Below are 23,012 nucleotides of genomic sequence, written 5' to 3' on the forward strand. Positions count from 1 at the left end.
GCAGAAGAGAGCCCAGCTCTACCACAAGAAACACTTCCGATTGTAACCCTTCAAGATCTGTTTTTTTTTTTTTTTTTTTTTTTTAAGGTTTTGGAGGGGCAGCTCAATGATCAAGAATTCAAGAAAACTATGATAATGTATATTTGTATAATATCTTGTTATGCAATTATACACAGTGGGTGTTCGAATCAAGTCATTATCATTTGTGCCCATTAGCTGCATGATATCTGGCCCATTTAAGGTGAAGTTGTGGTTAATTCCACTGGCCCCCGATTTGGCCCAGACCTGTGGGGGCTGCAAGTAGACCTGTGGCTGACTTTAGGCAGCCACACTCATCCTGAGTCAATGCCATCATTCAAGGCCAAATGTGGGCCATAAGAGAACTGCAAAAAAAAAAAAGCTTCCAAATTCCGCATTCCTTTAACCTCGCTGGGCTGCACCTAAGGAGCTTCCTGCCATTATTCTCACTCTAATTTAAAATTGGCATTGCAAAAGTCGGTCATTAAACAATGCTGCTGAGTAATAACCATCCTGTTCTGCAAGATTTCTTTCATAACATGGTATGAGGAACTTGAGTGTTTATCTAGATTAATGCTCTTAGAAAATATCCCTTAAATGTTTTGGTTGGGTGCTGACAACATCCATGGCTGGCTGCAGCTAGGTGTGTCTTGGCACTGGTGGAAAAAAACTGTGACAGAATATGAAACTGACCTACTTTCCAAAGAAGATTCTAATTGACACTCAAGAAAAGCAGCAATTTTATAGATTATCTTCCTTAACTGGTACTTCACAGGTACTACACCTCAACTTCTTGTATGCCTTCTAGGGTGTAGCTGTCACAGGGAACAATGAGAAACTTTATGTTGAGGTAACAATATCTAGACCTTAACAAGCCACAGTCTCAACACTATAAAGATAATATTAAAAAACATATTTCCTAGTTAGCCTTAGCTGGCTTTCCAGGTGAGAAATCAATGCAAAAAACAAGGCTCCTGAATCAAGTGCAGCACTCGATATTGACTTTGTGAACTCTGTTACACTTAATGCTACATTGTGTGGTCCTGCTGAAGTGGTGCATTGTTGTGTGTCTGATTTGTGCTACAGGTGTAAAAACAAATTTACATTATATGACAGTGACTAGTGTCTTTCAACTGCTAAAATACTCACTCTGTGTTTATATTTTTTAGCTGCGTATTAAACACATTTTCTGTTTCTTCTATTTCTGCTCATCCACATAGTAACAACATGCGCAAGCTAACTCTAACATCAGGTAAGGCACGCTGGCCAAGTAAATGTTTAACCCCATGACAACTCCCCCTACCATAACCACAACAACTCCCCCTACCACAGCCACAACAACAGCTACCACTAGCAGATCTGAAGGGTGTGGTGGATAACCCTGTGATGAAAAGAGCGATGGGGTTTACACCAACCCTAATAACCCAAATTCATTTTACAACTGTGCCAGTCAGACAACCTACATCCAATACTGCCAACCAGGTTTGATCTTTAAACAAAGATCTTAAAACAAGCTTAAAGGGGGAGGCTTGGCCGGTAACACAGGTGTAGTTAGGCTGTGGGTGCATTAACCAGAGGTGGAAGAAGTATTTAGGTCCATTACTTAATCAAAAGTACTAATACCAACCCTACTGTGAAAATACTCCACTAAAAGTAAAAGTTCTGCAAGTACTCATTGTGCAATAAAATGTTCCCTGTCAGTGTTTTACTATTATAGATGATGTTTCTGGATTAATATCACTGCTGCATTGATGTGTATGTTGCATTTTATTGCTGTAGATGTTTAAGGTTGAGCTAATTTTAACTATTTTATATACTGTTAGGTAGTTTAATCTACAGCCATGCATCATATTCTTTAAGATCATCCTATGTTTGCACTAGTTGAGAATTTATGGTATGTTATTTTAGAGACAATGTGTATATCAAGATATATATTGTTTTTGTGGCCTATAAATATTGAGATATTATTTATAAGCCATATCACCCAGCCCTAGCAATAATAGATTGAAGTCACAGACTAACAATACATTACACCCGTATGGTAGTATGAATATGGTGTTTGAAAATATTAGCTAGTCGTGTCCTACTGGCTAGATAGATAGATAGATAGATAGATAGATAGATAGATAGATAGATAGATAGATAGATAGATAGATAGATAGATAGATAGATAGATAGATAGATAGATAGATAGATAGATAGATAGATAGATAGATAGATAGATAGATAGATAGGAGCATTCTTTCTCATAACTAGGCAAGGACAGATGAACATTATTATCTAATGTTTCATTTCTCAGTCATCCACTTGGCTGTAAAGTTAGCTAACATTACTGAGTCTGTTTTCTGCTGTGCTACAATGAAGCACATACATATTACTACAGCTAATACTAGCTAGCCACCCAGCTAACAACAACATTTGCCGCTATCGTTACACAGCAAACCAAGCTGAAGTCCACCATAAATGACAAGCGTCTGGGCAGTTGCTGGTGTCAAATATGAAAACTTGGGCTGTGTTAGTAGGATTGATAGTTTGTGCTACGTACACCTTGTATGTAAGATGTTTGCCTCTGTACAAGTCTAACTAATGTAACATCTCAGGTCAGCAGCTGTTCTGCACCATAGACTGCAATCTAATTAACAGTTAGATACAAGAAAGTGGATATGATAATCCCATGGTGACATACAGAGGTGATTGGGGTTGACAAAGAGTGGGAAGGAATGTATGCACATGTGTTGGCAGGCCGGAGTCGGCACCCTGTTGAGATGAGTTGCTTGATCAATGCATGGGGGTGATTTGCATTTCCTTACTGACCAGCCGCTCTGATCACACCTGAGAATGGAATGCAGCAGCCGGTGAAGATCAAGAGGAATGGGAAGTGTGAACTTAGGCATTTACATAGCATTGTGTACCAAGAGGACATATAACCATACACTTTTGTATTGCTGCTTCAGACATAGCAGGGAGATCGCCTGGAGAGGTCTCTGTGCTGTGTCTCCAGATATATATCTGTATTTGTCTGTATTGTTAGATTGTTTGTAATATTTGTAATAATTGTGAGGATTATAAATACTAGTTAAAAGACAATTGTAGGTCTCGTGTGGATCCCTTCTCATCAACCAACTCGGAGAGAGGTTTTTCTGACCTCGACACTGGCTATCAAGGTAAAACCACCAACAAATCTAGCTGGCTAACAAATATCCGTAGCCTATAAGTGCAGAGTAAAATATAGCTTACCTGTCCAGAAGCAGTAAGGCTAGCTGCACATCACTTTTCAACCCCTTCAAAACTTTGCATGAGGTTTTGCATGATTCTTGTCTCTTTCTTTTCTGGCAGCTCTCTTTCATTCTCTCTTTTCTTCAGCAGTCTTTGCATATTTGGTGGTTTGAGTTGCAATCAAGAAGTTATCAAAGAACAGATGGGCATATTGGTGAAGCTAGTTTACAAATTAAAGGGGACTGCAGAAGAGAGCCCAGCTCTACCACAAGAAACACTTCCGATTGTAACCCTTCAAGATCTGTTTTTTTTTTTTTGTTTGTTTGTTTTTTTTTTAAGGTTTTGGAGGGGCAGCTCAATGATCAAGAATTCAAGAAAACTATGATAATGTATATTTGTATAATATCTTGTTATGCAATTATACACAGTGGGTGTTCGAATCAAGTCATTATCATTTGTGCCCATTAGCTGCATGATATCTGGCCCATTTAAGGTGAAGTTGTGGTTAATTCCACTGGCCCCCGATTTGGCCCAGACCTGTGGGGGCTGCAAGTAGACCTGTGGCTGACTTTAGGCAGCCACACTCATCCTGAGTCAATGCCATCATTCAAGGCCAAATGTGGGCCATAAGAGAACTGCAAAAAAAAAAAAGCTTCCAAATTCCGCATTCCTTTAACCTCGCTGGGCTGCACCTAAGGAGCTTCCTGCCATTATTCTCACTCTAATTTAAAATTGGCATTGCAAAAGTCGGTCATTAAACAATGCTGCTGAGTAATAAGAGAGTATGAGGAACTTTATGTGTGTTTATCTAGATTAATGCTCTTAGAAAATATCCCTTAAAAGTTTTGGTTGGGTGCTGACAACATCCATGGCTGGCTGCAGCTAGGTGTGTCTTGGCACTGGTGGAAAAAAACTGTGACAGAATATGAAACTGACCTACTTTCCAAAGAAGATTCTAATTGACACTCAAGAAAAGCAGCAATTTTATAGATTATCTTCCTTAACTGGTACTTCACAGGTACTACACCTCAACTTCTTGTATGCCTTCTAGGGTGTAGCTGTCACAGGGAACAATGAGAAACTTTATGTTGAGGTAACAATATCTAGACCTTAACAAGCCACAGTCTCAACACTATAAAGATAATATTTAAAAACATATTTCCTAGTTAGCCTTAGCTGGTTTTCCAGGTGAGAAATCAATGCAAAAAACAAGGCTCCTGAATCAAGTGCAGCACTCGATATTGACTTTGTGAACTCTGTTACACTTAATGCTACATTGTGTGGTCCTGCTGAAGTGGTGCATTGTTGTGTGTCTGATTTGTGCTACAGGTGTAAAAAAAAATGTACATTATATGACAGTGACTAGTGTCTTTCAACTGCTAAAATACTCACTCTGTGTTTATATTTTTTAGCTGCGTATTAAACACATTTTCTGTTTCTTCTATTTCTGCTCATCCACATAGCAACAACATGCGCAAGCTAACTCTAACATCAGGTAATCTACTGGAAACCCCTGTGACGGAAAGAGCGATGGGGTTTACACCAACCCAAACAACTTAAATTCTTTTTACAACTGTGCCGGTCAGATAACCTACATTCAAAAATGCCAACCAGGTTTGATCTTTAAACAAAGCTGTAAATGCTGTGACTGGCCCTAAAGAGTTGCACATGAATCATTTCACTCTCCATCAGTGGTGATATTTAATCTTATCAATAAAAGGGGAGCAGTGTCAAAAGCTGTCATATGTATAATTTTTTCAGATTCTCCACTGATCAGCTATATGTGGAAACAATTCTTAATAATCATTATGCTTGCTTCTTTTTAGGCCTCACTAATCTACACTTAGGTGGATAACTGAAAACACAATTTACACATCAAATATTAGCATTAACATTTCCAGATGGATTTCCATAAGCTCCATGGATTTTTAAATTTGATGCTATAGTATATGTATGTTTGAATTAAGAAATAGATTGTAAACCCTTTTTATAAACAACTTTCTTATTTGTACCTATTGATGGGACTGCATCATCCTGAGTGGTATCATTTGTATGGTCATTACTTTTTATGATTTTCTCTGTAGCTGTTGGTTATTTCGTGATGTGATGCAATAATCTTTACTACAGTAAATGTGATTACTGATTGAGCCTCTTTAATGTGAAGACGCATTTGGATGCAGTGCTTCACAGAGATCACCATCCAATTTAAGATTCTTTACATATCGTAATATAATGTATTATAGGGATCAAAACTGTCTCGTAAACTAGTTCTGTAGTATTTGGAACAGTATTATCAAGGTTATTGTTAAGGTTCATTTGACTGTGGATTTCAAAGCTGGGGAAAGAAATTGAGGTGCATTATTGTTTCAAACTCTTTTGACGAGATTATTTCTTAAAAATTAAAAATTTCATAAAAATAATATAAAGGCAAACTTAATAAGTCACCCTTGACTGGTGCTGCTGTAAGCCATTAAAAGTCAGGAAAAATAAGAAGGAGCTGCTCTTTTGTCTTGTGGTGCTGAGCAGAGGGCTCTGGTAAAGTAACTTCATAATGCATCTTTTAAATAGAGTTTCTCTCTCTCTTTGTCCTTCCAAGTCACTCACTGTTTGGATCTCACCTGGTAGAGTCCTTACAGCAGCAGCCAGGGTCTGAATCCAACCGTTGGCCCTTTGCTGCATGTCATCCCCCCTCTCTCTCTCCCACATATCCTGTCTCTCTTCAGCTGTTCCTGTCAAATAATGGCAAAAAGCCACAAAAAATCTTTACAAAATAAAAATAAAAAATACATATGGAGTGTACATCAGTCTTTTAAAATCAGATGTGGCATGCTCATCCACTACAGTTGCTTCTACAGTACACTGTATACACATGCCAGATAAGAGGAATCACAAGAGTGGACAACTTTAGCTGATTAAGCAGTGTTTTTGGTTATTCTGCCCATTCAGTTAAAGCAGTACAGAAACAGAATGCTGCTCTGGTCCATATGGAAAAGCAGCAACTGTATTTCATTCCAGCCAATGTGTGTCAATTCACAGTACTATTTATTAATAGAGAGTAATAACAAGGAAGTAGGTCTTTCTAACCCATTTGGGTGTGTGTGCTATTTGTGTTGTTGTTTATGACATTGTTTTTAGGACATGTCTCATTTGATGATAGTGTTGTTTATTATCAAACAATCAAACCCCTTTGTGTTCTTGTTGGTTTACTGTTAAACTACTGTATAATTACATGTACCTTACATAATGATGCAGATGTGCTCATTTCTACTAATTCTAGCCTTCTTCTGTGCATGTGTTGTTACTTTGTCTTTCACTAATTGTGAAGAGAAACCTTTCTTGTATGTAATTTCTCCTATCTGCTTTAATTTCCATAAAAAATGGAAATAACTAAAAAGTACCACAGAATTATTGCAGTGCTATTGTATTATATTGGGCAAGTATTTCTATTTTTCCGATCACTCGGTACAAATGTTGAGTTTTACGAAGGCAATTGCAAGCAACTGACAACTTGCAATGTGACATTATACTATGATAAAAACAAAGTTGGAGTGCTGTGTTGTTTGCTGGTCCTTTTGTTGTTTTTGAACTACATATTTATCTTAATCTGAAATAAAAGTAATCTGAAATAGTCATAGTGCATTTTAATAATGATGAGGGTTCTCTCAATAAAATTTTAATTATAATTCAAGGGCTTGGCATGAGGTGACTTTGTTCTTTTGTCCCAGATTCCATCAGTGTCTAATTGGACATTCCTTTGGACACTGCAACATTGCATTAATTATCCCCACACTATTTAAGTGCCAGACTGTCAGCTGTCTAACCCATTTAAAACTGCACAGCCAGTCATCCATCAGTCACAGTAGAGAGATGGTATATGCTTCTTTCACCATTATCTTTGTAAGTATTCCTTTTACTCTGATTTTACTAAACTACATTTTCACTGTTTTCTTATTTCTGTTTTCTTGTTTTCTTAGTTGTTGCTATGTATATTGCCATCCCTCTAACTAACTCGCTTGCTAAACTAGACACATTTCATGGAGGGGGGTTGAACCAGCTGGCACTGTACATACTTTTTCTCGTTTAAATTTGTTTGTACCTAATGTGATGATTATTGTATGTTGTACAAATTATGTACATGTTACGACCATTTTCAGGCTTAAAGCTGTGTTTTTGCACGATACAGGCAATTAATTGATCAAACGTGATTGATAATGAACATTCAGTAACTAACCTGTTCAGTCTGATCAGACTTGATCTGATCAGATCTTCTAAGGGATTAAAACACACAATAAAATATGAGTGATCTGATATCCAAGCAAACACTTCACTGACATTGCAGAGCTGTAACAAAGACGGAAGACAATTTACAATGCAGCCGTTAGCTCACACATCTGGAAAGGTGTGCCAGACTAGCTCTTTTTCTTTTCTATATCTACATTTATACATAAGTGTTTAGACTGATACTGTGGGTGGCTGCTTGATTGTATGTTGTGATAAAACAATTTGATATGCTCTTCAATGATTCTAGATGCTGTTTGATCACTGATTGAAACTTGATCCATTACCCTGATAAAGGTAAGTGAAAATATCATGGGTCCAGTAAAAAGAGGATACAGAATATTTTTGAAGCAGATGCTTGGTCTATACATATGCTATGAGATGGTACAGTTGCATTTTTCTGCCATTATTCTCACTCTAATTTAAAAGTGGCATTGTAAAAGCAGATCTATGCTAAGCTATGCTGCTGAGTAATATAACACAACACAAATCATCTGCCCCAAAATGTGGTATGAGGAACTTGAGTGTTTATCTAGGTTAATGCTCTTGGAAAATAGCCCTTAAATGTTTTGGTTGAGTGCTGACCACATCAATGGCAAAGACACAATGGCAGTGTACAACGTGCATCAAAATAATCATTCCAATACTTTTCTAAGTAAACCCACACACTGGCAGCAGCTAGGTGCATCTTGGCACTGGTGGACACACCACACCATGACAGAATATGAGACTGACCTACTTTCCCAAGCAGTGCTAATTTACACAAGAAAAGAAGAATGTTTTTCAGATTAGCTCCCTCAGATGGTACTCCACTGGTATTACACCTCAATTTCTTGTCTGCCATATTTTGGTGTGTAGCTGTCACAGGCAACAGTGAAAAACTTTTTGTTGTGGTAACAATATCTAGACCTAATCAAGCCACAGTCACAGCACTATAAAGATAATATTAAACAACATGTTTTCTACTTAGCCATAGCTGGCTTTCCGGGTGAGAAATTCTGAAATAATACAAACAGGCTCCTTATTCAAGTGCAGCACTCAATATTGAATTTGTGAGCTCTGTTACACTTAATACTATATTGTGTGGTCCTGTTGAAGTGGCGCATTATGGCATGTTTGTACTATAGGTGAAAAAAAAATTACATCACATGACAGTGACCAGTGTCTTTAAACTGCTAAAATACTCAGGGAACCACTCTGTGTTTATTTTTTAGCTGCATATTAAACTAATTTTTCTGTTTCTTCTATTTCTGCCTATCCACATAGTAACATCATGTGCAAGCTGACTTTAACAGCAGGTAAGGCACACTGGTCAAGTAAATGTTTCCATTAAGGGTCGGTTCACCCAAATCACAAAAATGCACTTCGTTCTCACTTACCTCAAGTGGTATCTAGCCATGCAGGTGAAAGTGAATGGAGTCTGGTTCGTGGTGCTTATGACTGAAAAATTGCATTTAGGAAATTCACTGACAAATCTTTCAAGAAAAAGTGTCCCCATTACTCTGAATAATCCACACAACATGCACAGTGAGGTTTGTGGATTATCCAGAATAGTGGGGACAGGGTTTCTGGATAGACATGTTGCTGTTGTACATTTTTCAAATGTAAAACGAAATTCCAATGTATTGGGGTGGCTTCAGACATCTCAAAGAGCAATATCTCATTAACCTGGACAAATAAAACCAAACATATCTGTAATGCTAGAGACCAACTTAAGTGAGTGAGAAAACCTGTGGGTTTTTTAAAATTTGTGATTTGGGTGAAATGACCTCTTAAGCTTTGTTTTTAACCTAATACTGACCACGTCTCTCACTTTGAAGGTCTCTGTTTGATCATTGCCAGTTTGGGTAAGTTTATAACAAATAAACAATCTTACTAACAAATAAATAATGTCTCCAAGTCAACAATTGTTGGTAAACAAGGATCTTGATATAATTGATGTCTTCAAAAACTGAATAAAACCACCATAATTTTCTTCCATGTCTCAGCCTCTTCCTCCAGGCTGGTGTGTTACTATAACAGCTTGGCTGAAAATAGAGCAGAGGACGGGAGGTTTACTGTGTCAGATATCGATCCAAACCAGTGCACCCATCTGATCTATGCCTTTTCTGACATTAACAACCAACATCAGCTGGTCCCCAGCAGTGAAACTGACATACAACGCTATCAGTCCTTTACTGGACTCAAAACCAGGTCAGCGCTTTAGCCTAGAAATATTGTGGAAATTATGTTGAATTTTGTGTTTTGTTAAATAATAATTACTAAACTTTTATGCTCCCACAGAAATCCACTGCTCAAAACCCTGTTGGCGGTTGGTGGCTTGACATTTGACACAACAAAGTAAGTTACTTACAAGAACATTTAGGCCTTTTTTGTGCCAATGCAAAGACAGTGTGTGTAAGCAGTACTTCAACATGTTGGTATTTTCCTGATCATGAAACTTTGCCCATTCATGCAGTATTTTTGTGCTTTGCACAGCATGCATGGTTTCATACAAATGAGGTAGCACATGGTGAGATTCTGGTAATTAATTACATAAATAAGTTCATTTCATGAATCCATCAGCAGACACAAACAAAATGTGTTTTTTATAATTTTTAGCAACTACATAATAATGCAAATACACACTTAAACATAGTCCAACCAGCAGAAATATTTATACCCGATACCTTCATTACATTATGTGAAACCAAACGCAGATTGCTGGAAAATAATCACACAAATATGTGCACATAAAATTGGTCACCAAAGTGTTGACACTGCTCTTTGTGTTTATACTAGTAAAACAGGGCCCTTAAATGCAGCATGTGAAGTGCCTTCTTGAAGGAACTGTTTTGTTCAACTGTTTTGTTCAACAACCAGATTCCGTACAATGGTTGCAGCACAACAAAAAAGAGCAAACTTCATCCTGTCTGCTATCACACTAATGAGAACATTTGGGTTTGATGGGCTAAACCTTGACTGGAGGTACCCCAGAGGAGCTAGAAGCCAACCACGGGATAAGCAGAGATTTACACAACTGTGCAAGGTCAGATCCTGAATTTTTCTTCTGGGGCAGACACTGTCAGAAATATGCCATACTGTATGAAAATATAAGATTGTATACTTAACTGAGACTGAACCATGCTTCTGTGTTGTATAGGAGCTCAAAGAGGCCTTTGTGGCTGAGGGAACAGCAACTAACCGTGACAGATTAATCGTCACTGCTAGTGTCTCTGCTGAGAGAGCAACCATCGATGCCAGTTATGAAGTCGCACAGATTGCCACGTGAAACAAACGAGAAATTCTTGACTTTATACCCATCATTAGCTTTCGTCATGTTTTGGTGAACTTACTCTTCTGCATTTTACCAGGTACCTGGATTTCATTAATGTGCTGACATTTGACTTTCACGGCCCCTGGGAAAGTGTCACAGGACATCACAGCCCCTTATACAGAGGATCCCGAGACACTGGAGACAAAATCTACTCTAACACTGCAAGTACAGGGATTCATATTTCAACTGCCGAAACACCTTTCTATTTAGAGATGTCTTCTCATCCTAATTGGGTTTTTTTCTCCACATTTTAGGACTCTGCCATGAAGTATTGGCGGGACAAGGGGGCACCTTCACAAAAGCTAAACCTGGGGTTAGCGGCATATGGGAGAGTTTTTACCCTCTCCTCTGCATTCAGCAATGTTGGAGCACCAGCCAGTGGTCCTGGTAAAGAAGGTCACTTCACCGGTGAAGAAGGATTCTGGGCTTCATATGAGGTAAAACCGCAAGCTGTGAATATAATTAATTTATATCAATAGCCTTTTTGTAGGCAAACCACTTTTACAAATGTCTGTTTATGTTAATACATTACATTTAAATGTGACATTTGAACCTTCTTTTCAGACTTGCCTTTATGTTAGAAAGAGTACAATCCATCTGATACCTGATCAGAGAGTTCCATATGCAAAAACAAAAGATCAGTGGGTTGGATTTGACAACAACACCAGCCTTGATATTAAGGTAATCATCTGTTTAATTCAAACTATTACTCAGTAATTCCATTGCAAATGTCTGGTTGTACACAAATCTGTTTCAATAGATATTTTGTCAGCATGACATCATGTGTTGAAGTGTTTTCTTCCTCATCCTCTCAGGTCAGTTACCTAAAAAACAACAACTTTGGAGGGGCCTTTGTCTGGTCTCTGGACCTGGATGACTTTAACGGACAGTTCTGTAAACAGGGCAACTACCCCTTCATCAGCAACCTGCATAAACTCCTGGTTCCAGGTAACCAAAATGCAAAAACTATCTATCCTATCCTGTCATGGGGTAGTGGTTTTTAGTGTGTATTTGATTTAATGCCATCAGCATTAATATAATCACCTTTTATTTCATTTTATTACTTTTATTATGCAGGGTGCAAATGTGTGCTTGTTCTATTTAGAAATCTCAGCAGTCATGCTCAGTGATATTCAGATGTGATGAGATGTTCAAGCAGGGTTAAAGACCAATTAACACAATATCTGAATCTCATTCTTTCAGATTTTCCTGGCCTTACCACTCCAACTCCCACAACCACAACCCCAACAACACCCACTAAAGTATCCACTGGAAACCCCTGTGATGGAAAGAGCGATGGGGTTTACACCAACCCTGATGACCCAAATTCTTTTTACAACTGTGCCGGTCAGATAACCTACATCCAAAAATGCCAACCAGGTTTGATCTTTAAACAAAGCTGCAAATGCTGCGACTGGCCTACCACAACAACACCCACTAAAGTACCCACTGGAAACCCCTGTGATGGAAAGAGCGATGGGGTTTACACCAACCCTGATGACCCAAATTCTTTTTACAACTGTGCCGGTCAGATAACCTACATCCAAAAATGCCAACCAGGTTTGATCTTTAAACAAAGCTGCAAATGCTGCGACTGGCCCTAAAGAGTTGCACATGAATCATTTTACTCTCCATAAGTGGTAATATTTAATCTTATCAACAAAAGGGGGCTAGTGTCAAAAGCTGTCATATGTATAATTTTTTCAGATTTTTCACTGTTGGGTTATATGTGGAAACAATTCTTAATAATGGTTATGGTTGCTTCTTTTTAGGCCTCACTAATCTACACTTCCCATCCATGTCTGTCATTATATTTTTGGACTGCCATCACTTAAATTGACATGCCCTACTTAATCATATGCTTGTTGCATACATATATCATTGTTGGTGTATCTAACTCTATTGTATGGGTGTGTTCTTGTTGGTTTATATTTAGTCATTGCCTGATTGGATTTGTCTTACATAATGACACTGCTGTTGCATATTGCATATATTTATGAAATGTAAGTCTAAATGTAATGTAGTGTAATATTACTAAATCAATAAATGAATAATGATGAAATACCACAAGTTTCCAAGACAACGCAACTCAGTATTTCTGTTTACTGAACAAACTAAAGCAATGCTGGTTGATATTAAACAGCTACTTAACAAGGTACTGTCAAGTGGGACTAAACATTTTCATTGGTCGCACCGGAGCAACTGAAATTTAGCAGGTCTGCATGTGCTGTGCATGCCCTGTACGCCTCCCGCCCTGTACTCCTCCCACATTCCTAGCGAGCAAATGAGAGAAATCGCGAGCAACATCACAGCCTTAAAACATAATTAAAAATGAAGAGAACTATTGATTATTTTTTGGTCAAGAAAAATGCTGCGGGCCAAGCCCAGACACGACATAATCAGCAGAGGTAACCGTTCCACCTCTCTCCCTTGTCCCCGGTCCTAAGTACACTTATAGGCTACGTCAGTAACAACAAGCCTCCTTCACATGTGGCTCACCTGCTGCCATGAAAATGGAATCGCGGGTAAACTTTCTAAAACATGCAGCTGATGAAGAAAGTCAACAGAGCAGACAGATACAGGGAGAGAGAAACAGACGGGGGATGGGGTGATGGGGGGGTGTATGTTCTGAGACACAGGTGTAGGTGTTTTCGTGTGGGGGGAAAAGAGAACTGAAAACTAAATCAAGGTGAGCACATTAAAGTAGTTTGTACGTAAACACTAAAATAAGGTGGGGAATTAAATAGAATTAAAATGGTGAAATAAAAAATAACCTAAACAGTCTATCAGAAGGGGTGACCATCTAAAAACTTAGATTTTTGTATTTGATGCTTTACTATATGTGTGTTTGAATTTTAGATGAACAACTTTATTATTTGTACTGATGAGACTGCATCGTCCTGAGTGGTATGATTTGTACGGTCATTATTTATGTTTCCTGATTTTCTCTGTAGCTGTTGGTTATTTCATGATGTGATACAATACTGTTTACTTCTAGTGTTACTTCCAGTGATTTTAAAAAAAGACAGGAAAAGTAAAAACTATCACAACTATCAATTTAGGAAAGACAGAAAAGCACACGACTTTCTAGAATGGGAGATAAAGAACATTGATATTGAGGAACAATATTTGCCAGTCCAATTAGTAGTATAAACTATCTGTTCTGCCAGCTGGTAGCTCTCATTGAAAAACAACTGGCATGCCATTTATAAATAGCATATTGTTTAAAGTTGCATAATCATAATACCAATAGTCAGTAGTGACATATGCCAAACACAACAACCAAAAGCCACTTTTTGATCTTGCAGCCAGTCTTTAAAAGAGAAGAATTAACAGTCTATGGAGAGAACAAATATTTTTTATATCAGTACAGTACTGACTATTCCCCCATAGTGACTGCCAGTCTACAAAGGGGTATAAGTAATGACAGAACATTTCCTTGTGGACTTCTTAAAGAAGCTCCAACAAGCATGCTAACAAAAAGATACCAGACTTGGGACTTTTATCTTACAGTTTATCCTTTTGGTTTATATTTGACTCTAATGACGGAATTCTTTGTGATAAATGATTTGTGTACTCAGAAAAAGGGGAATTGTTGCTCACATTAACCATATATTTTTCTCAACATTTCAGGACTATACAATGCAATATTGGCAGGACCAGGGATACCTGCTGAAAAGCTAAATTTGGGATATGTGCATATGGGTGAATCTTTACCCTGTCCTCTCATTTCAGTGAAGTTGGAGCACCAATCAGTGGTGCTGGCAATGCAGGCTGTTACACCAAGGAGGCAGGCTTCTGGTCCTATTATGAGGTTAAACTGGAATCTCTAATCTATTTAAATCAATAGTGTAATCATACATACAGATATGGTGTGTCAAGTTTCTGATGATGCAAATATGTGGGATTTGAGATTTAACCCTTCCTTTCAGGTTTGTCTTAATCTTAAAAGAAAAAACTGTTTAAGCGGATTTAAGAACAGAAAGTTCCATATGACACCTCAGTAAATCAGTGGGTCGGCTTTGACAACAAAGACAGCATTAATGCTAAGGTAGCCATTTGTTTAATGCCTATAATTCTTTAGAAAACAACTAGTTGTACACAAATCCAGTTAAACAGCTGATGTGTGATCATGACTTCAGCTGTTGATCTTTTTCTTTTGTATTCTCTCAGATCAACTACCTAACTGAAAACAACTTTGGAGGAGTCTTTGTCTGGTCTATGAATCTGGATGTAACCAGGGCAAATACCATCTCGTCGGCCATCCGCATAGCTTTCTGGTTTCAGGTAAACCTGAAGGTTGTGAAAAGTGTCTATCCGATCCTGTAGAAAGGCAGTGACATTTTAATGAGATTTTATTAACTCTTAAGTTCCAGTCATGACCACTGCCAAGGAACCTAGGAATAATGTTCAAACTACTCCAAATCCAGAGATTCCACCTATAGACCCCACAGACCATGGCTCTGAAACTTCAACCATAACCACTACAACTACCACCACCACCACAACGACCTCTGCCAGGAAACCTGATACAAAATTCTGTCAGAAAAAGACCAATTTTACAATTGTTTCAATAACATTACAATTATGTCCAAAAATGCCCCTCTGGTTTAGTCTACCTAGATAACTGCAAATGTTGTAACTGGTCCTAAATGTGCATGCATTATTAATTTTACTATCCTTGAGTGGTAGTTCATACTTATTAACACAAAAGGTGTATTACTAAAAGCTGTTCTCTATATTTTCTATTCTTCACTGTTAAGAGAAAAGCTGTCTTCTAGGTTTGCTTTACAGTGTTGCTTTATAGTGTAGCTGAATACCTCTTAGTTAGATAGCACACGTCTAACTAACCTTTTGTTTTGTTTTTAAATTCAACATATATTAAGGGGAAATTTTTATTTCATAAGTGTACTGTACAATAAGTACAGAATTAGATATTGTCAAATATATCACATGACAACAAGCACATCATTAAAAGTTATTTGTTGTACTTTTAAACAATGCCTGTCTCAAGATTGTGTGCAAATACCTTTACAAATCAAGATTCATTTTAACAAGTCTGTCAGTGATAGTACAGCATTCTTTAAAAACTACTGTACTTGAATCAACAACAAATAAATAAAATACATTTTTAAACATCACAATTCAGCATTTCCACAGTAAGCAGGATATTTTTATATTGTCTGTTATGAGCAGCCAAAAAATATTTATGAAGTCATTTCATTGAAGATACAGTATATGTACCATCATAATTTCAAGTTTTTAAGTACTACAGTATTATTAGCAACCCAACAACAAATTTATTTCATACCATCATGATTTTAAATTCAAAAATCATCACAGCATTCTACCACAAAATCCTAATCACAAATGTAAAGGAGCACCACATAGTTATCCTATGATCATTTCATCACTACAAGTTGATTAATGTATGTCATCAAACACGATTGAAAAGAGTCCATGGTTTACTGTAAATCTAAAATGACAATGGAAAATTGTACCGCCTGGCTTTAAAATACACAATCACATAATTTTGTTTGAAATTTAGTGACTATACATTAAGTCAAGATCCCGTTGGGTGCTGTTGAAATTATTCAGACTTGTTACCCATACTGTCTATTCCTTAGAGTTCATGGACAGAGCTGTGAGGCTCAGGGAGCTTCTGAATGTCACAGTTTTGAATCAGACTAAAGAAAAATACGACGAGCTCCTCGTAGTTCTTTTTGGAAATCCTTTCATTGATGCCATGGAATCTAAGAAAAAGAAAAAGAAATTAATTTATGGTATCTAAGAAGAAGAAAATATGTTTCCTTCATTCGATTCTCTCTTACTGTTCTTGCAGGATAATGGCTTTTTATTACCAAAGCTGAGGGATAAACTGGGCAAAAGGTCGGTTCTATACATAAAACTCTTCTTACAATATTTGTTCAAGAAGAACTTTTAGTCTGAACAGTACAAGTAGGTCACACGTTACATCAGAAATTTTGTAAACGTGTGACCAACAGCAGAAAATTTACTTTTGTTCAAGAAGCAGCCATCTAGTGTGCCAGATATTACTCTGCACAAGCATTATAACGACTGCAGCATGTTTTGTTAAGACTATTTTTATTCAGTGTTAGACATACTAGATTCTTACCTCTGAGCATCACCTGGTTTAAACCAGACAGGGGCAAAGCGATAAATATCATTGGTCAGGTCTCTGAAGTGTCGACTGTCTGTGTTCCCAATACAGATACCTGCACATTCAAATGTTATATCAAAACCCACATGGAATACTTTGGCCTTAATAACCACATTTTTTCTACAATTAAATCAATATAGATTCTACCTGGAGCAACTGTAACTGTTGGAAACATGTCCAACACAGTTTTCTTAATGATCTGGAAGCCAAGGGACTTTTCATCAGCAGAACTGACAGGCAGAGGGTCAAACCCATCAACAAGCTCTATCTTCACTCGCTGGTCTCCCACTGTAGACTGGATGAGGTCCAAGACCTAGACAAGGACCGCACAGCTTATTCAATTCAGAATATTCATGGTGAGATGTCAGGAATTCTCAAAAGGGAGAATCAAAGTAATGGCTCTACCTCTTGTAATGACTGTGCTGAGTGAATTCGTAGATTTACGTAAGCTTCAGCGAGGGAGGGGATGACATTCACCTACACGGAGGGAAAGAATTTAAGATTTTTCTAAGGAAAACTGAATTGCTTGCAATGTAATTTCCTGTGAATAACCTATGATTTCATAATTAATAACTGTACCTTCACTCCTGCATTAAACATGGTGACTGCTGTGGTTGTCCTTACAAGAGCATTAGTGACTGGTTTTCTTTCAAGTACCCTGCAACATAAAACATACTAACTGATTTATTCCAATTGACACTATCAGAAGAAAACATGCTGAATGAATTTTAGGATGTAATTACCTGCCAAGGAGTGGGGAGAACAGCCACAAATTCGACAATATGAACTTCAATGGGAGCCCGAACTGAAGTCAAAGAATGAGTAACAAAAGGGAGAGCTCTAACATGCTACTAGTTGTGATGAGTAGGGCTCTCACAATCATGACATTTTAGTTGCCGGGTCTCAAATAATGGCTGTGGCCGCCATGAACAAATAACGGCCGGCCCCAAATACAGGCGGGGGGTGGCAGAGAACAATAGTGGATAAACTTCTGATGCCTGTCAAATAATGTGCATGCTAACATAAAGTACATTTCCATTGCTTTCATTTATAGAACAACATAATCATGCTATTTCGTTATAATAGCTACATTTGAAGTATTCAAATCATGTCAATTTATTTATATAACCCAATTTGCCTCAAGTATTGTACGGGAACCGTGCATGTCAATGAATTTTTCACAACACGGTCCTGTAAATGTTTCACAATAAAAGGAAATGAAGGGATCCTGTCCACTGAAATGCTAGAGGGCTTTGAAACAGATAAATGAAGTGTTGAGCTTGTATTAATAACATAATGCAAAAGGCAAACGGAAGCAGATCAGAAAACAATGAGGCTTCATACTAAAATATGACCAAATATACTTTTAGAAATAAAGCCCTGTATCTAAGCCAGCTTCAAATAAAACTCTGGCTGTAATGCACATAGATTTATTTCAAATAACTTGTTCTCAAACTGTTGTATAAGCCTACCTTATGTAATGAAAAAAAGTGGTTAAAGTATAATGGGGAAACACAAAGCCCTGTTTCCATTTTTATGCAAATTATTTAATTAGAAAAGCTGGATGGAAGTGACACATATTTGACAAAACTTCCACAATATTGCTAAAAAGGCTTTACACTCGCTTGAGGTGTTTTTCTCCTTTAAGAGTTTATGCAACAAATAGGCAATGGAAATGTGTAAATAACAAATGAATGATGATGTAGTGAATATTACATGACAGATAAGCTGTTTGGTCCATTTACATTACACAACAATTCTAAACTGGGTTTAAACATGAAATTAAGCAGCAAAAGACTGTCTGTAAATGATCTCCAGCAAGGAATACTGTGCCATATGAGCTGAAACACCTGAAGAACCTGACCAATAGCCATAAGGTCTAGATAGCCAAGCTCTTTTTTTCCCATGTTTTTTTCCCAGGCATTGAAACCTTATACGCAGGTGGACAGTTTATTTGCTTCAACCTAATTCACATTGTATTTGTTGCAACATTTCTAACATTGGCTTGAAATTCCCTTGATTGTGGAATCTAACAATTGTGCAAAATGATCATGGTCACCTGTAATAGTCACGATCAGGTGATCATGTAATAACTGTGACATGCCTAGTGATGAGTAGTGGACAAGTAGTTGGTTCCTCTTACCTTATGAGCCAGATGCTCAAAGGTTTCACGTTCAGGCCCATAACCAAACAATCTTGGCATGGGGTTCTCCTCTAGTCTGAGGAAATAGCATGAGACAGTCCAAGTCTTAGATTTTGTCTTTGTTCGTGGAGTAGTAAAAATGTAGAATGTAGTTAAACATATGATACAGCATGAACACAGAGACTAACCAGAATTCATCATAAGGAATTAAATGAGCTAAAAATCTAAATTTGAAGAAAATGTTCCTCTCACCTTTTGACTGCTGCAGCCAAGATCCCAATGGTGGTCTCACTGGGAGGCAGTGAGGAGTGACCTGGGACCATAGACACACTGAGCTTTACCGTGGCCGAACCCTTTTCACTTATGCCAATTCTACAAAACACGTACACACACATAAAACACAGAATTTACAACAAATGTCGATCAATCACCTATATCTTTTTATGTAATTTAACGGAGACATAAAATTTTAAGGATAAGCTTCTGTTGTGATGTCAAGCTTGGCCAAATTATTTATTTTTTACCATGCAAAAGCTGCAAATTTAATCATGCTGAGCTGTTACACTAGAGCAGTGGTTTTCAAACTGGGGGGCGTAGAGACACTGCAGGGAGGTGTTGAGCAGACCTAAAGTTGCATGAATATGATTCATGTGGTGACATAAACAAACAAAAGTGCTCTGATGCTAGCAAGGCTTTTTTTTGCTAATCTTTTGTTTATTTCAATTGCCAGTATTGTTAATGATTGATAAAAAAAGAAATCAACTGTTGCTGGGGTGGGGGGGCATGAACTTTTTTCAGCTTCTGAAGGGGGGCGTGACAGAAAAAGTTTGAGAACCACTGCACTAGAGCATGGCAGGTCCTCACAGAGCAGCAGGTCCTTCAAGACCACTGATGACTCCATCGAGTACAGCCAGGCCCTCGTCCAGGACAAACGACAGCTGCACACCACGCTGCTTCAGTACACGCACCATGCCCATTGCCCCCTTGTAACCACTGACCTTTAAAAAGAAATATTGAAAGACATTCAAATATGGTATTTTAAATCTCATTTAAGGTCACAATTTCAAAAAGTTGAATAGTTCAAGTACTTCTTCATCATGACCAAGACCGATGTAAAATCCTCTGCGTGGTGCATAGCCTTTTATCAGCAAATACTCCAGTGCCTGAAGTATTCCCTGGAAGAAAAAAAGCATATCAGTTTAGCCTGGCTGGCACATGAAAGGTAAGTATATAACTCAACTCTGTTTAATATGGAGGGTTTTATGGGTTGATACTAAATATACTAAATGAATATATAATTATATAATTTAATGCTTAATAAATATATAATTATATAATAAAATATATAAATGTTACTTGTGTTTATTTGTGTATTTATTTATATATATGTATACATATTTATCTATTTACACATGTATATTTATTTATTCATTCATACATTTATTTATTCACACAATTATTTATCTATTTATAATTTTATTTATATAATTTTATTTATATATACTTTTATTTATCCATAGTGTAACTTGCTGCAGCAAAATAAATCTGTCAACTGCATCCATCAAAAGTCAGGTGGCGGACTCTGCCCTGCGATTGGTGGTTGAACTTGAATCTACTGTTTGCATAATTCAAGATGGTAGCAACCGGTGCGGATCATAATGAAATCTTGCATGCTACAATGGTAGATATGTTGGCTGTAACTGAATAGATGGAGGCGAATTCCTATGCTTTTTTTAGATCAGATCGCTTGAGCCTGCTGAGTCTGTAATATTGTTTATTCATTTATTTAAGCATTATTAATTATATAATTATTATGTATTTATATATTTAGCTTCTGCCCTTAAAACCCTCCACAGTTTAACAGCAAGATCACACAAAATATCACTTGTTCTCTCACCATTACAGGGCTCTTGTCATCTATGGTCCCTCTACCATAGATGAAGCCATCTATCTCTTTGGCAGAAAATGGTGGGGCCTCCCAGCCATCCGACTCTGAGGCAGGTACTACATCAATGTGGGCCAGCAGCAGGTATGGCACCAGGTCAGGCTGTGATCCTTGCACCCAAAACAGGTGGCTGTAGTTGGCGACTAATTCATGATGAACCAAGCTTGAAGAGAAAACTGTTGGGAAGGCTGACACAGGAAGAATAATACAAGCTTAAAGGGGGAACTCTTATTTTACACATTCTCTAGAGTCTGCTAAAATAACCCTGAGGTTATTTTCAAAGGTCAGGTTTATCTTTACCACAAAGCCTGTATTGGCCTGTGTGGCATGAAGGTTGAAACATGTGGGGTTTTCTCAGTCAGGGTGGGTCTAACAAAAAGATGGTATTGTTCGGATTATGTCAAATGTAGGATTCAGCGTCTTCGGAGCTTAACCCATACTAGGGACTAAAAGATATCCAAGTCTCTGTTTCTTCAGTGGTAACCATTATTTTTTTTAATCTGTCTCCTGTGAGTCCCTGAAACATTATAAAAGAACAATACTAAATTACAAATATTTTGTTCTACAATATATAGAGCTGAAACAATTAGTCGATCAACAACTGGCAGGTATTTTGATAATTGATTCATTGCTTCCCAAATATTTGCTTAGTTTCTTAAATGAGGTGATTTTGTTTTTCTTAAATGATAATAAACTGAATATCTTTGTGTTTTTGACTGTTGGTTGGACAAAACAAGCAAAGAGAATAGACAAAGTGAATAATTTATTGATCAACAAAATAATTGGCAGATTCATCAATACAGAAAATAACTCTTAGTTGCAATCATATTGTATATTTGAGCACTGGAGCATAGCTTAATAAATATATGAATTGGTTTGGAATATACAACGACATAACTAACTTACAAACATTTAAAGTTTATTGAGAAACCTTTATGAAAATGTCGCATAGGTTAAAAGACTGTAAGCCATCCCTTTCCCTTAGACGTCTGCTGACACCTGTAACTTAGAGTGATACAATTTTGATTATAAATTGTAGAAAACCTTCCTTAAAGAATTTGATGGCATGATTTGGCTCTACTGTGCGTTATAAACAAATCCTCAGTCATGAGGGGGGAATTAACTGACAGTGGAGACTGGGGAAAGCACGGCACTAGCCGTTACATCTACGTAGCTAACGTTAGCTCAGTGAGTCACGTCGTGTTACAGTCTGGAAGCATTGTAACGTTAAACTACAAGGTGAACACACGTGACTGCGTAACGTTACATAAAACTGTGTCTCACATCGTTTAGTGGCCAGCTTTACGTTACCTTTTCGGAGGAGCCTGTCAAATTCAAGCAGCGCGGTGGTGTTGCTCTCCGTCGGTGAGAATGACACTGTGGGGATCCGGATAGCCTCTGGATGAATGAACAGAGATAGTTAACCTAGCGTAACATGTCTGTCAGCGGTGGCTTCTCCACATTTCATTAAGCTACTTTCAGTTTACCGACTAGCAAGCAAAAACTAACGTTACCTTTAAAATTAGCAAGAAGCTCTTCTCTCCTGTGGTGGTCTATGATAAGCGAGATGTTATTCGTCTTTTCCCAGTGGGCGAGTTGAAGTCCGACATTTACGTCCAGTGAAAAAGTCCTGATAGATGCTATAGTAAATAACAGCACGACCGTAATGACGAAGCTACTAATAATAAGCTTTAAAAACTTGACTATTTTGAATTTTGGCCCCGAGTCTGACATCGTGGTTTGTTGTGAAAGCGGAACTTGTTTACTGTGACTATGTGCAGACTGAATTAGTTTTGGACTGTTGAATCAGAGCCACCTGCTGGCCTGAAAGCAAACAGTCACACATGCTGTATGTAACCTACAAAATAATGTTTTCAGCCTCATGACATGTAGTAAGTGTATTTTTACTACATGA

The 23,012-nt window shown here is 37.6% G+C and overlaps 3 protein-coding genes across 9 annotated transcripts; 2 read left to right on the forward strand and 1 right to left on the reverse strand.

The window, feature by feature from the left end:
• The first annotated feature begins 3,017 nt into the window (after positions 1-3,017).
• Positions 3,018-12,916, forward strand: LOC122883111 (chitotriosidase-1-like). 6 transcript variants are annotated; one of them, XM_044211322.1, is made up of 14 exons: positions 3,018-3,182; positions 6,960-7,131; positions 7,763-7,809; positions 8,779-8,810; positions 9,333-9,359; positions 9,501-9,705; positions 9,796-9,852; positions 10,375-10,540; positions 10,655-10,779; positions 10,866-10,989; positions 11,083-11,265; positions 11,393-11,509; positions 11,644-11,776; positions 12,032-12,916. In XM_044211322.1, the coding sequence occupies exons 4-14, from the start codon at positions 8,786-8,788 to the stop codon at positions 12,430-12,432; spliced, it is 1,563 nt and encodes a 520-aa protein (XP_044067257.1). In that variant the 5' UTR covers positions 3,018-3,182; positions 6,960-7,131; positions 7,763-7,809; positions 8,779-8,785; the 3' UTR covers positions 12,433-12,916. The 6 variants fall into 6 exon arrangements, with proteins under 6 accessions (XP_044067257.1, XP_044067259.1, XP_044067256.1 ...); XM_044211324.1 differs by lacking the exon at positions 9,333-9,359; XM_044211321.1 differs by lacking the exon at positions 6,960-7,131.
• Positions 12,917-13,065: 149 nt separating this feature from the next.
• Positions 13,066-16,958, forward strand: LOC122883118. Of its 2 annotated transcripts, XM_044211341.1 has the most exons (4): positions 13,066-13,236; positions 14,564-14,642; positions 15,002-15,115; positions 16,671-16,958. In XM_044211341.1, exons 1-4 carry the CDS (start codon positions 13,160-13,162, stop codon positions 16,770-16,772), a joined length of 372 nt encoding a protein of 123 aa, XP_044067276.1. In that variant the 5' UTR covers positions 13,066-13,159; the 3' UTR covers positions 16,773-16,958. The 2 variants fall into 2 exon arrangements, 1 of the variants encoding a protein (XP_044067276.1); XR_006379564.1 differs by lacking the exons at positions 13,066-13,236; positions 16,671-16,958 and adding an exon at positions 13,502-13,517 and having other exon boundaries at positions 14,761-15,561.
• On the reverse strand, positions 15,710-22,979 carry LOC122883110 (N-fatty-acyl-amino acid synthase/hydrolase PM20D1.2-like). The gene is made up of 13 exons (XM_044211319.1): positions 22,612-22,979; positions 22,409-22,495; positions 21,050-21,285; positions 20,241-20,327; positions 20,017-20,150; positions 19,405-19,524; positions 19,153-19,228; positions 17,753-17,814; positions 17,589-17,667; positions 17,415-17,486; positions 17,157-17,322; positions 16,965-17,064; positions 15,710-16,581 (listed from the first exon to the last, which is right to left on the reverse strand). Exons 1-13 carry the CDS (start codon positions 22,829-22,831, stop codon positions 16,452-16,454), a joined length of 1,569 nt encoding a protein of 522 aa, XP_044067254.1. The 5' UTR covers positions 22,832-22,979; the 3' UTR covers positions 15,710-16,451.
• Between the last annotated feature and the right edge of the window lie 33 nt (positions 22,980-23,012).

This window comes from Siniperca chuatsi, linkage group LG10 (genome assembly GCF_020085105.1).
Source record: "Siniperca chuatsi isolate FFG_IHB_CAS linkage group LG10, ASM2008510v1, whole genome shotgun sequence".
Lineage (NCBI taxonomy): Eukaryota > Metazoa > Chordata > Actinopteri > Centrarchiformes > Sinipercidae > Siniperca > Siniperca chuatsi.

Bases quoted from the DNA above. Each gene is read 5' to 3' on its own strand.
- LOC122883118 (XM_044211341.1), top strand. From the start codon at position 13,160: ATGAAGAGAACTATTGATTATTTTTTGGTCAAGAAAAATGCTGCGGGC. The intron at 14,643-15,001 runs GTTAAACTGGAA...GTATTCTCTCAG, and splicing joins GCTTCTGGTCCTATTATGAG to ATCAACTACCTAACTGAAAA. The intron at 15,116-16,670 runs GTAAACCTGAAG...CTGTTCTTGCAG, and splicing joins GCATAGCTTTCTGGTTTCAG to GATAATGGCTTTTTATTACC.
- LOC122883111 (XM_044211322.1), top strand. From the start codon at position 8,786: ATGTGCAAGCTGACTTTAACAGCAG. The intron at 8,811-9,332 runs GTAAGGCACACT...CTCACTTTGAAG, and splicing joins CAAGCTGACTTTAACAGCAG to GTCTCTGTTTGATCATTGCC. The intron at 11,266-11,392 runs GTAAAACCGCAA...CCTTCTTTTCAG, and splicing joins GATTCTGGGCTTCATATGAG to ACTTGCCTTTATGTTAGAAA.
- LOC122883110 (XM_044211319.1), bottom strand. From the start codon at position 22,831: ATGTCAGACTCGGGGCCAAAATTCAAAATAGTCAAGTTTTTAAAGCTT. The intron at 22,496-22,611 runs GTAACGTTAGTT...TCATTCATCCAG, and splicing joins GCTTCTTGCTAATTTTAAAG to AGGCTATCCGGATCCCCACA. The intron at 20,328-21,049 runs GTGAGAGAACAA...TTTTTCTTCCAG, and splicing joins ATGACAAGAGCCCTGTAATG to GGAATACTTCAGGCACTGGA.